The sequence below is a fragment of the Alligator mississippiensis genome, chromosome 1 (genome assembly GCF_030867095.1).
Source record: "Alligator mississippiensis isolate rAllMis1 chromosome 1, rAllMis1, whole genome shotgun sequence".
Lineage (NCBI taxonomy): Eukaryota > Metazoa > Chordata > Crocodylia > Alligatoridae > Alligator > Alligator mississippiensis.
Window position 1 is genome coordinate 74,061,064 of NC_081824.1, and position 12,725 is coordinate 74,073,788.

At 46.9% G+C, this 12,725-nt stretch overlaps 2 protein-coding genes across 11 annotated transcripts in view; one reads left to right on the forward strand and one right to left on the reverse strand.

Moving 5' to 3' along the window:
- The window catches only part of NT5E (5'-nucleotidase ecto), a 77,321-nt gene that overhangs the window by 34,164 nt on the left and 30,432 nt on the right, over positions 1-12,725 (forward strand). For 2 of the 4 annotated variants that reach the window (XM_059731797.1, XM_019496802.2), the window contains exons 7-8: positions 3,297-3,446; positions 7,321-7,521. In XM_059731797.1, coding sequence (XP_059587780.1) covers positions 3,297-3,446; positions 7,321-7,521 — 351 coding nt within the window. The remainder of the gene's footprint in view (positions 1-3,296; positions 3,447-7,320; positions 7,522-12,725) is intronic. The other 2 variants (XM_059731809.1, XM_059731804.1) reach the window with 1 other exon arrangement.
- The window catches only part of SNX14 (sorting nexin 14), a 119,398-nt gene that overhangs the window by 23,446 nt on the left and 83,227 nt on the right, over positions 1-12,725 (reverse strand). The window lies entirely within an intron of this gene.

Sequence of the window (12,725 nt, forward strand, 5' to 3'; positions counted from 1 at the left end):
GAGTACATGCCTTGCTTCCCCAGGGTGCATACAGTGGCAGGAGCCCTCCCCTAACCCCCATGCTTCTGGATGAGCTGCCCAGGCTCCAAGTGTCCCACAACCTGGGGGCCGCAATCTGTGTGCGTGTCCCGTACCCCTTCCCCTTCAGAGTAGGCTGAAACTTTCCTGGCTGCTATGCTGGGCAGTAACCCACATGCCGGGGCTGCAATCCTGGCTGGCTGTGATCCTGGCTGCTTATCTGAGTGTGTGCACCTCTCCCCGCACCCCCCCCCCCTTGCAGCAGCCTGGAGCCCATGACCTGTGGCCCTTCCCGCTACCCTGCATGGGGGGGGGGGGGGGGGGGGGGGGGGGATTAGCCCCGGCCTTCCAACAAACTATGCTCCCTACTTGGTGATAGTAGCCCTGATTGTGCAGACACTTACACAAATGCTTGAATTCTGCTTATGGCAGGAGTTTCTCCTGGTCGTATAGAACCAAAAGCCAAACTAAAGATGAAATGCAAAGATGCGTTTGCAAGATTCACCCAAACAATAGTCTCAGAGAGCTACTTTCAGAGCCAATTTCTGGGTGTGCTTTACAGGAGGTGTAACAGCAAAGGAGCAGAGGCAAGGCCGTCCGGGGAGCCAGTGCAGTCTCTTGTGTAAATTGAAACACCTGGGAGACTGCTTTGATTATGACAGCCTGGCCAGCTTTGCTTATATTTTGCCGCCTGGCAGTCTTTGAACTACAGAAACTTTTTCTTCCAACCCCGACTATGTTCTGTATTCTGTAAGCCAGTAGGAGAAGCAACATAGGCCAAAATTAGCAACACTGCCTTGTGGTTTTGTGAAGGCTATGTAAATAGGAGACAACATTTGGGCAGGCTCTGTAAATAGAGAACGCTGAGAAGCCTTCAATTTAAGTTTCCTGTTAAAAGTCCCTTAGCATCTCCATCTTGACCCAAACCACTTACCTATTTCATCACTGAAATACACTATGGGCACATCTATACATCATGCTAGGGTGATGTAGGAAAGCTCTATGTTGCCATACAGTGCACTATGATAATATAGTGATCACATACACCTACGCGGGACTGGCAGTTAAATCGTCTTAGTGGCATACTCCCCCAGTATAGCTGCTTGGGCGACGTAGTAGCGAAATCTAACCGTGCATGGCATGCATGACGCAGTACAGGCACTTACTGCATCGTGCTTTAGTACTTCCAAAAGTACTGAGTCAGTGGGGCACTGCATGTAGCACATGCCCTGTTCTGGCCCCTGTGCCCGTGCAGCATGTGAGGCCAGTACCTCCTGCATGCCACATACAGTGCAAGCTCCAGTGCAGGGCCAGTATGTGCAGGCTAGACTCCGCACCATGGGTGCTGCATGTAGCACAGGATCTGCAGACTGGCTGACTAACCACATCCAGCTCACCAGGCCAGATGAGTTTATTACCCCTGTTAAGTGTTTAATGGCAAATTAGGATACTGCCACTACATAAAATTGGGTCAGGTAAAGACTTAAAAGAGCTTACAGTCAAACTACGTCCTTGGCATGAGGCTGGTGCCTGTGTGAGCACTAGTCTTGCCTGGTCCTCAGTCTGCTCAGCACAGGTGGATAAGGTGTTCTTCCCTTCTTGTGTTAAACGGTTATATGATACAGCTGTGGCTGCTGTGTTTTGTCACATAATAAAGGGACTGTGGAAAGCATGGAGCTCTAATAACTTTCAGATCTCAGCCTTGGCATCCTCTGACCTGCTGGTGTGGAAAATTAGGACTGAGCTATGCATATGACCAGAGTGCATGCACTACTGGAAAGCTGCTAAGCCTTCGTTCTCCACACCTCTGCAAGCAAGCAACATAAATGAAACACTCACTGAACTTCACAAGTACCAGTTGCTTTTCTACTTACTTTTTCTATCCATATTGTAAACTTTCAACTTGTTGAGCATAAGCATACCCCAGCCTACCTAGGAGATGCATTAAACTGTTCCCTCGCCTATAAACATCATATCCAGAAGGCCAGCAGTAAAGTCTCAGCACAGGTAGCTACCTTGAGATGTTTAGCGAGGATGACATGGGGTGCCAACTTCAAAGTGCTCAGAACCACTGCACTTCAATATATGACCCAGCAGAATATTTTGCTTCTGTATGGCCCAGAAGTTGTCACACTAAAAAGCTGTACTTAATGTGCAGAGACTCATAAAAGATTGCACAACTTATATTTGCACAGATGTACTCCCTGTATCACTTGGTCTAATGCCCAAGAGTACAAGATGACAGAGCCTAACATCATTACTAGCAATAGAGGCAAGAGATGATGAAAATCACCTGCTCCATCTATTAACTGAAGACCCAAACTGATGGAGGCTTAAGAGGCACAAAAGTTGTAAACCATTTGTACATGAAGCCCACAAGCTCTTGGAAGAGATTGGGGATGCTGAACCAAACCCATGGGTAGCAACAGACTGGGTCAACCACTGAGAAGTAAGACCTATTCCTACAGCATTTTATACCAACACAAATGAGTCCCCTATTGGGCACAACCTTGACAGAGAAGTGCGGGTCAAGCTGAATAGACTGAGATCTGGATATGGACGTTTCAAAACAACACTTTACAAGATGAACAGCTTGGACAGTCCCGTGTGAATGTGGTGCCCAAAACACAGCACAGCACTTAATTGAAAGTTGCAACACCCAAAATGCCCAGATAGGATAGATAGAACAATCCTAGTAATGACCCCAGACAGTGACTCATACATCTGAAAGTTGGTATCTGTTGCCACACCAAAGAGAAAGAGCTTGTTGAGCATGAAACATCTTTACAAGTTGCTAGAAAAAAAATCCCAAGGCTACAAGTTAATTTTAGATAAAATAATGTAGAAACTAAGCAGCAGACTGCAGTGGCCTTGAAAATATCCAAGCACAGGAAAAGACTGTAAAGAGAATTGCATCAAGAAATCACATTTCCTGCTCTCTGCACTGTGAACCAGTAGCTGTATAAGTGGTGGAAAGGACTATAGAATATAAAATCTTGAAATATAGAAGTCACGATATTAGATTATACCCAAAGTCCATTTGACATACTGTCCTCTCTCTGACACAAGGCACTTCAAGGGAAGACATAATCAGCCCCCAGCATGGAGAAGTAGGATAATGGCTGTGTTCTTAATCTGCCCCTTGCAGTGCTTCTAATGATGCATGTGCTGATTCATGGTCAAATAGCACAGTACTCAGGGATCTGAAACCATGTTTATAAGATATCTGAGTGTTATAAGAATATCTATTGATTCATGTTAAATCTTATCCCACTAAGGCACTATTACTATGGAGGATCTATTGGCTGTGTTGCCATTTGGAATGACTTTTGATCTGCTCGTGTTAAAAGGGTCCACACTGAAGGAAGCATTTGAGCACAGTGTGCACAGATATGGAAGAGGAACTGGTGAGCTGCTGCAGGTTGGGGGTGAGTTACCTTCTGTATGTTCTCTCTTTCTACATGTTGCCATGTTACTATTAGGACATCTAAAGCACTGCCCCAGCCAGCAACCAGAGCAGTCTGAAAATGCATGCTCCTTCATGCTGGCCCTGTGCAGTTTGTGTGGGTTCAATTAATTAATTTAGGCATGCACAGGAGCACAACTATGCCTGAATCTACCACACAGGGTGGTATAACTATTCCAAGTTGCAGTCAATCAGGCCATGGTCTCTAAGTAAGGTAGAGGGTGTTCTGTCTACAAGACTGATAACTGAAGGATGAGTTTGCAGGGATGCCAAGGGCTATTCTGTCCTGCTTTTAGTCCTTCATTAGGTTTGTTTGTCTGGTTGTGAGTTTTAATGCATTCGGAATTAATTGCAACTAGTGCTGTGCCACTGTTCCTTAAACTGCTGTACGGCAGACTATATAAAAGCATTGGATAAAAGGCCACCTGGCCAAGCTCTTGTTCTTTTTTGTTAGTTACACAACAGTTCTTAAGCCCCTGAAACCCATGCAATGGTCAAAGCCCCTGTTCAACTGTTTCCCAACCTTGGAGGTCCCCAAAGTCCATAGGCTTTCCTGTGTTTTTTGTCAGTTGAGTTCCCCAGACACCTAAAATTCGTGCCAAGATGTGCCTCAGTTTTGACAGAACAGAGCAGCTCAGTGTGTAGCTGATGCCTAAGCCCCACTGGGATCTACAAATATGTCACTTGAAGGTCTCAGTAGGGCAGGTTTCCTTCAAGTAGGCTAAATGTATCAGGCTTCTCCTACAGCATGAGTGGTGGTGCCACCACCCCTCCCTTTTTGCCCAACCATTTAGTGGTTAGAGTGCTCACTCAGGATGCAGGGGACCTGGGATTAAGTCCTTCCTGTGCGTTTTCAGACACACTTTTGACGTTTCCTGCTTGGAGAATTGGCATGAGTCTCTTCCCCATTGAAACTGCTTCACTTGGCATGAATGACAACTATTCATTGAGCCAGAAAGAAAAAGGCAGTTATCACAAGACAGTGGGTAGTAGGGCTGTGCGAAACAGCACCGTGCTGATTCAACTTCCGTTTTGACGGAAGCGTTTGGTTTCGAGTTTTGAAACCATAGTTCCATTTCATTGGAACAGTTTTGCTGTTTTGAAGCTGCTTTGATGTTTTTCCCATAGGTTATTATGGTGAAACATAAAATGCAGCAGGCAGGCAGATCAGGGGCTTGCCCACACCCCTGGGAGGGCTGCAGGGGCTGTGCCAGAGGCCTCCCAGGGGTGCGAGCCCCCAGTCTGAGATGAGAGAAGCCAGGTGCTGCCACCTGGGACCAGTTCTGAGAAGATCAGTGCTACTGCTGGCCCTAGGCAGCAGCAACCGGCTTCTCTCATTTGGCAAGCAGATCAGGGGCATGCACCCCCAGGAGGACTCCGGCACAGCTCCTGCAGCCTTCCTGGGGGTGCCAGTGGGCCCCCGATTTGCCTGCTGGCTGACAGGAGCCAGGTGCTGCTGTTTGGGGCCAGCAAGGCTGGGACAGATCAGCTTGTACGGGGACCCACCGCTCCCGGCGCTCAAGCCAGTAAGCCTGGCTTCAAAACTTAAAACCTTTAGAAACTTTTGAAATGTTTCAAGTTCCCTTGTTTTGTTTCAAAGCTGTTTCGAAGGGTTTTGTTTAGTTTTGATTTCACTGTATCGAGCTCGAAACACATTGAGACAGCTTCAAAACGCTGGCCAAAATTTTGCAGCGAGAAGGACACTCCCTAGGAAGGGGGGCTTTGTTCCATTTTCTGAGTCAATGACTATTGTATCGAGTGAGTACTTCCCATCGAACTCATAAAACAGGAAAACAGCTTTCCCCCTTTCTTTGCAGTCACAGGGTAGGGGAAAAGCAGGTATGGCATATGGCAAAGTAAAAAAGTTTCATCAAGAGATAGAGCCCTCTCCTCCCTGCATCCTTTATTCATAGCTGGTAGCCTGGTGGTTGCTTCAGGTTGCTTTCCCAGATGGGATGAGGTGTAGGTTTGTCAGCTACAGACTAAGTTTATTGAAGAGAGATTTTTTTTTTTTTTTTAAATTCTGGCTGAGCTATTGGACAAAAAAAAGAGGGAAGGGTAGGGGGAGCTCTCCTCCAGCTGCCTCTGGAAAGAAAAGGCTGAGGTGTCTAACTTCAGAAGAGGGTTCAAGGGCCATGAATCGAGACCGAGGGAACACCTCCCTGCAGCACAGTGTAGCATCTAATTACTGCTCCTTTCTTGATCTCTCAACAGTGGTCTTTTTGTTAGCATTTGCTATTGTTGAGCTCCATATTGCTGCTTGCTGCAGCCATTGTGCTGAGCACTGAGCTGTCAGCATGCAGAGGTGTCCAACTGCTCATAGATTGTAGAGAAGTTCAAGGATTCCAAAGCAGAGGCTGCTACTTTGTGCCTCATAAGGATTTAGTGCCTCCCCTTTCCCCCCTTTTTTCTATACAGGTTTCCTTCAATTTATGCAGGTTCAATTTATGCAAATTCACTCTTATGTGATGACCCTTTTGTACCCAAAATTAATTATATGCAAGGTAAATTTGCATATGCACAATCAGCATAGGCCTAGAGAATACTGCATAAATCATATTTGCATAAAGCAAGTCTACTTTATAATGCAAGAAATAGGGATCCACCCCGTCAGCTGCTCCCAGGGCCGCTCCAGCACGGGCTGGGGTGAGTGTGGACAAGTGGAGCTCTGGGCAGTACAGGATGCAGCACTCACTCCAGCCCTGGCTGCAGCAGCTCCGGGAGCTGCCAGCACCAGCTGCCTGCAGCTATCCCGTGAGCAGCTGATACCAGGTCCCTGTAGCCTCTGGGCTGCACCGTACCCTAGTGCAGACAGCTGGCGCTGGCCGCTCCTGGGGCTGCTGCAGCCAGGGCTGGGGTGGAGACAGGCAGAGCAGTGGGAAGAGTCTGGAGCTGCTGTCGGTGTGAGCCTGCAGCAGCCGCTGGCCCCAGCCTGCTCTCGTCCGGCTGCAGCCTGCTGCTTGTCCCTGCTGCAGCCCTGGGGGTGGCGGGCACTGCCTGCTTGCAGCTGTGGGGCTCCGACACGCCGGGGGGGTTGGGGTAAGGTGCCCCAGGTGCTTTGGGGTATGGCACAGCCCAGCAGCTGCAGCAGGGGCAGACAGCTGCCTGCGCCTGGACAAGAGCAGGCTGGTGCCAGTGGCCACTGCAGACTTGGGCTGGCCCCAGCCTGCTCTCAACTAGATCAGAGATGTATTGGCTTTCATTAGCCCAAGCTCCCTTCATCAGACGCTGTAAAAGGACATGCACAGAGTAGTTTATCAAAGAGGGAGTGAGGAGGCAGGCGTAGGGGTCAGGAAGAAGCAGTGAGAAGGGCAAGGTGTCTTATCTTGAATATCATAAATTCTATTGGGTCATTTACGATTTGTTTGTGGAGCAGCCACAAAAAGGGAATGGGGAGTAGGGTAGACAAAGAGGTGCAAGTTCCACTGCCTCGTGTACTTTCTTGAGTAGAGTAAAAAGGCTGGTGTGTGCCCAAACGGACAGAGCAGAAAAGTACTTACAACAGGAGTTAGCATCCTATGGCCAACAGATAAGATCTGGACCACCGAACAATTTTAGGATGTTGGCAGCAATTTGGTAATGATGGGAACTAACTGATGGGCTTGCGACTCAGCAGCAGTGAAGCAGCAGAGGTGGCAGCAGCCCGTCTTCAGACCAAGATATGGTAATTCAGCCAGCCACCGCTAAAAGGTTGCCAACCCCTGATTTCAAGTAATACAGGTCTAATTCTTAACAGAAAGAAGCTAATGGTGTTATTTTAAGCCATCTCTAAACATTTTATATGGACTCAAAATACCTGATACAGTCTGCATATTTAAACACGCATATCTCCTTAGGCATCCATGTGGTCTATGATGTCTCCAGAACACCAAGAAACAGAGTTGTTAGCATTGAAGTTCTTTGCACTGCCTGTAGAGTACCTACCTACGTACCACTCGAAATGGACAAAACATATACAGTGATTCTTCCTTCGTTTCTGTATCAGGGAGGAGATGGTTATAATATGCTGAAAGAGAAATCACTGAGCTATAGTCGTGGTAAGTACAGGAGGCTCCATGATAGTAATGTAGTAGACATTCATAAAAATCACCCAAATATTAATATTAGAAGCTTTAAGACCCTCTTCCATCTCAAAAGAAATGAATGTAACTTGTTTCCAGTCTCTGAATACTCACAGTTAATTGTCTTGCTTTAAGCCCAGCATCACAGAGAAATCAGAGAAGTACAATTGGATGGGATCATCCCTACCCAAACCATCCTATACAAATCCATAATCTAACCTCTTAGTAAAACTACTGTTAACCCTGACACAACACAAGACATAACATCCTACTCCGTCTCAAAACTTGGGTCCGATACCCAGACACACACAGGGCATCTGTGATTGCCACTGGAGTCTGACCTTCTTACCATGAGGTTTTGTGGCCATGTGAAACAGCGTACACCAGTACAAAGCAAGGACCACTTCATCAGTGAAGAGAGTACCATTTCAAGGAATGGATCAGAAGCATGATCGAGGGGCACATACATGTTCTGGGCATTAGTAATGAATCAAAAAGAAGTGACAGCTTTCGTTTACACCTCAACCTTTCTACCATCTAAAAGAAGAGTCACTGTCTTGATAACCAAGTACACGCAGCCAAGGTGCCGAAACATTCACCAGGCAGCAGAAATTCTTGTGGCTCAGCAGATGAAAGATACAGCATCAATATAATGGTGCGGATTTATTAGAGGCCACTAAATCAGGAAGAAGAGGTAAATGAGGCACTCCAAGCAGGTGACAAATCTATCCAAAAGCTGTGGGATAGTACTGATGGGAGACTTCAGTTTTCTGGACATCTGCTGAAGAACAATGCAGCCAAACAAAACGTCAAGCCAGTTCTTATCTTGTGTGGAAGAGAACTTCCTGTTCCAGAAAGTGGAAGGTACAACTAGGGGATCATCTATCTTGGATCTTGTGCTGACCCTATGAGGAGAGGCTGAGGGACCTGAACCTGTTCAGCCTCAGCAAACGGATGTTGAGGGGGGATTTGGTGGCTGCCTACAAACTTGTTAGGGGAGATCAGCAGCAAATAGGAAGGGTCCTATTCCCCCCAGCAGCACCTGGGGTGATGAGGAACAGTGGCCAGAAGCTGCTGGAGAATAGGTTCAGGTTAGAGATTAGGAGGCACTATTTCACTGTTAGGGTAGCTAGGATCTGGAACCAACTTCCTAGGGAAGTGGTCCTCGCTCCTACCTTGGGTAAATTAAAAAAAGAGGTTGGATGAACACCTGTCTGGGGTCATGTGATCCCAGCGTGTGCTCCAGCCAGTGGGGGGGGGGGGGTGTCAGACTAGATTATCTATTTAGATCCCTTCTGACCCTTAACTATTATGAAACAAGGAAGAAGTGGTGGAGGATGTGAAGGTGATGGGTAACTTGGGAGGAAGCTATCACAATATGATAGAATTCCAGATCCTGAGTAGGGACAGCATGGAGGTCAGCAAAATTAGGACACTAGATTTAAAAAAATGTGGAGTTAATTTGACTCCGTAAATTAGTCATAGTGTCATAGGAGGATAGCTTGAATGATAATGGGACCTAGGAGGGCTGGGTGCTTCTAAAGGCATTAGAAGCCCAACAAGAGACTGTCCACAAAATGGAAACACAAGAAGGATGGCAAGAGACAAATGTGGCTGCACAAAAAGCTTCTGAAATGCCTCAAAGGCAAAAGAAAAGCATACAAGGAATGAGGAAAATGGGCAGGTCATCAAGGACACATACTAGGAAAAAGCAAGAACCTGCAGGGACAAAATCAGGAAAGCAAAGCTAAAGAATGAGCTGCACCTGGTAAAGGAGGTTAAGGACAACAAGGGGTTTTATATGATGACCAGAAAAGAAAGACTAAGAAAACCAGTGGCAACATGGAGGGGGTGTATATGCACCCCAAGTGTGCTGGTGCATTCCCTGTCAGGTTGCGCTCCCTGTTTAGGCGACAGGCAGTGGGACAGGCGGGAGCACTGGTGCCCCTGCGAGTACTGACTGGGGTGCAGGGCTGCCAGCAAAACTGGCCACACTGCCTCCGGAAGTGGCCACAGGACTTCTGTGGTGCAGCTGCTTTGTGTGAGCAAGATCGGCCGCCAGGGACCGCCCCCTGCCCCACCCCCCAGGCAGCCCCATCAAGGACCGATTGTGGGGGGAGGGGGGGGGGGGACCATGCCCCCTGTGACTTGAAAATCACCAGCTGCCCATGAAGGAAGCTGTGGGTCCACTCTTAACAAGCCATGGGAAACTCCTAACAAGACATAAAGAAGGCAGATGTACTCAACAGCTATTTGCTTCAGGCTTCACAAAAAAAAATTAAAGCTGTAGCTATACACCTAAAGCAGATTATCTGGATAAGGAAGGGGGCAAACAGAGATGACATAACAAAAGAGACTGTCAGAGTGTTTGTTGGGTCTGAATGAATTCAAGTCAGCAGGGTCAGATGAACTTCATCCCATGATACTGAGGGAACTGGTAGAGGACATCTCAGAGCCCTTGGCAATGATCTTCATGAAGTTGTGGAAGATGCGCCAGGTACCAGAAGACTGGAAAAGGGCCAATGTAATGCCTCTCTAAAAAAGGCAACAAAGAGGAGCCAGGGAACTACAGACCAGTTAGCCTCACCTCAACACCTGAAAAGTTTCTAAAGCATATCCTAAGGAAGGCCATTTGCAAGCACCTAGAGGAGGAAAGGCTTATCACAAGCAGCCAGCATGGATTTATGAAAGAACAAATCATGTCAAACAAACTTGATCTCCTCCTTTGATAATGTAACTAGTTAGGTGGATTAAGGGTATACTGTGGATATAGCATATCTGGACTTCAGCCAGGCTTTTGACAAGGTCTTGCACAACTTCCTGATAAACAAATTTGAGAAATGTGGGCTGGATAAAACTACTACAAGATGGATAAATAGCTGGCTCAATAGCCACAAGCAAAGGGTACTTATTAATAGGACCATAGCAGAATGGCAGATTTCGAGTAGAGTCCCACAGGGGTCTGTCTTGAACCTAATGCTATTCAATGCATTTATTAACTATTTGGATACTGACATAGAAAGCTTCTTGATCAAGTTTGCAAATGACATGAAACTGTGAAGGACAGTGCACAGTGGAGGGATGCAAGTATAATTCAGAAGGATTTTGACAGATTAGAAGAGTTGAGGTAGAACTAACACAATGAAGTTCAGTATGGACAAATGCAAGGTACTACACCTCAGGAGAAATAAGAACATAAATATAAAATGGGTGACACCTAATTGGGTAGCAGCACTATGGAAAAGGACTTGGGAATCTCGATAGATTAGACTCAATGAATCTGCAGTTTTGGGCTGCATCAATAGAAGCAGTTAGGCGCAAGACATTGGAGGTGAGAGTGCCTCTCTACTCAGCACTGGTTAGGGCCCTCTTATCTGGAGCATGGTGTACAGTTCTGGGCTCCACATTTTAAAAAGGATGTGGAGAGGACCTAGGAGGTAGGCAAAAATAATTAAAGGGCTTGGAAAGCAAGTCATATATGGAGATGCTGAAGGAGCTAGGCATGCTCAGCATGTAGAAAAGGTGCTCAAGAGGGGGAATTATGGCAGTCTTCAAATACTTGAAAGCTGCTTTGAAGAGGGACAACACCTTTTCTTTCTCGCTGCAGAGAGGATGTAGACCAATGCTTTTATGTAGCAGCAAAGTAAGTTTAGATTGGCTATCCAGAAACAAACAAACAAACAAACAAAAAACTTTGCTGTTAGAATAGTGAGGCAATGGAATAGCTCAGGGAAGTTATGGACTCTCCATCACTGGAGGTGTTCAAGGAGAGATTGGATAGCTATTGATCAAGGATGATCTAGGCATAACTATGCCTATATTCTACAGTGGCATTTCCCATGCTTCTGGGCTTTCCTGGTTGCCCTGCCCCAGCCTTCTGCAACATGCATCTGAGAGTTTTTAAGCCACCCTCAAAGGCATTAGGTGTTGGGTACAGCCAAAGCTAGGGACTTTGACTGGGGTGCACCAACGCTTCTGCTTGGACCAGAGCCCAAAGTCTCTGGCTAGAGGGTCTTTCCCATCCACTCAGCATCAGACCAATCACCATATTTGGAATTAGGAAGGAATTTTACCTCATGGTCAAATTGGTGTGGATTGCAGAGGGCTCTGCCTTCCTCTGTATGGACTGTGGGGGTTTTGCCTCCCTTTGTAGTGGGGGCACAGCCTTCTTCCTGGAATCTTGTAAGCATATATTGACAACATTTGATAGAAGCAGGGCATTGACTGCCATGGGTCCCCTGCTTTATCACTGGCCAGTTGGGATGTTATGTCTGTTGTAGCTGGATGGACAGTATTATTGCATAGAGCTTAGATCAGGGTTCCCAATCCCTGGGCCACAAAGGGTCAGCTGCCAATCTGCAGGAGGGCTGGCTGCCAGACCAGAAGTGACCATGGACTGCAGACTGGCAGCCAACCCATTTTATACTGTACTCAGTATTCAGTATAAAAAAAAGAGTTGGTTGCCTGCCTGCAGTATGCTGGTCACTGCTGGTCTGCAGTTACTTCCAGTCCTCAGCATAAAAAGGTTGGGAACCCCTGGCTTAGATCATGGGTTGTAGAGGATGGTTTAGATAGGGCTTATGCTGCCTCAAGCAGGGGGTTGGACTAGATGACCTCTGGAGGTCCCTTCCAGCCCTGCTGCTCTGTCTTCTCCCTTTTCAAATGAGATATTGATGAGCCTTTTCAAATTAAGCCAACCCACCAGTCCTTTATCTACCATTGGGTAAATGTTTTACATAATTGTCATGCAGCTGCTGTTGTTCTCCAACACTTGTGTGTACAAGCCTGCAACAATACAAGTGAATTCAGTCATCCTACTTTAGCCCTGGATGAAGCAGGGTTAAAGCTGGGAGAGTTTTGCTCACTTGCATCACTGCAGGCTCCTGCAGATGCAATTGCATAACAGGTGCTGCACAGTCTCCACAGCAGGACCCTCTCCCCTTTTGAGACACTCCCAGTCTCCCTTTTGAGACTGCTCCATGTGTCCATTAGTCCATGTCCATCAGCTAAACCAAGGAAACTGATGGAAAGAGAACGTTTTCATCCAGTGAAAGGCAAGTTGCCAGCAACAGACACAGACAACATGAAAAGACTGACTATCCTTCTCCATGGAGGGCATGTGAGTAGCTTACCCTTTCTCCCCCCATCTCTCTGATTCATAAAATTGTGCCTTCTCCTGA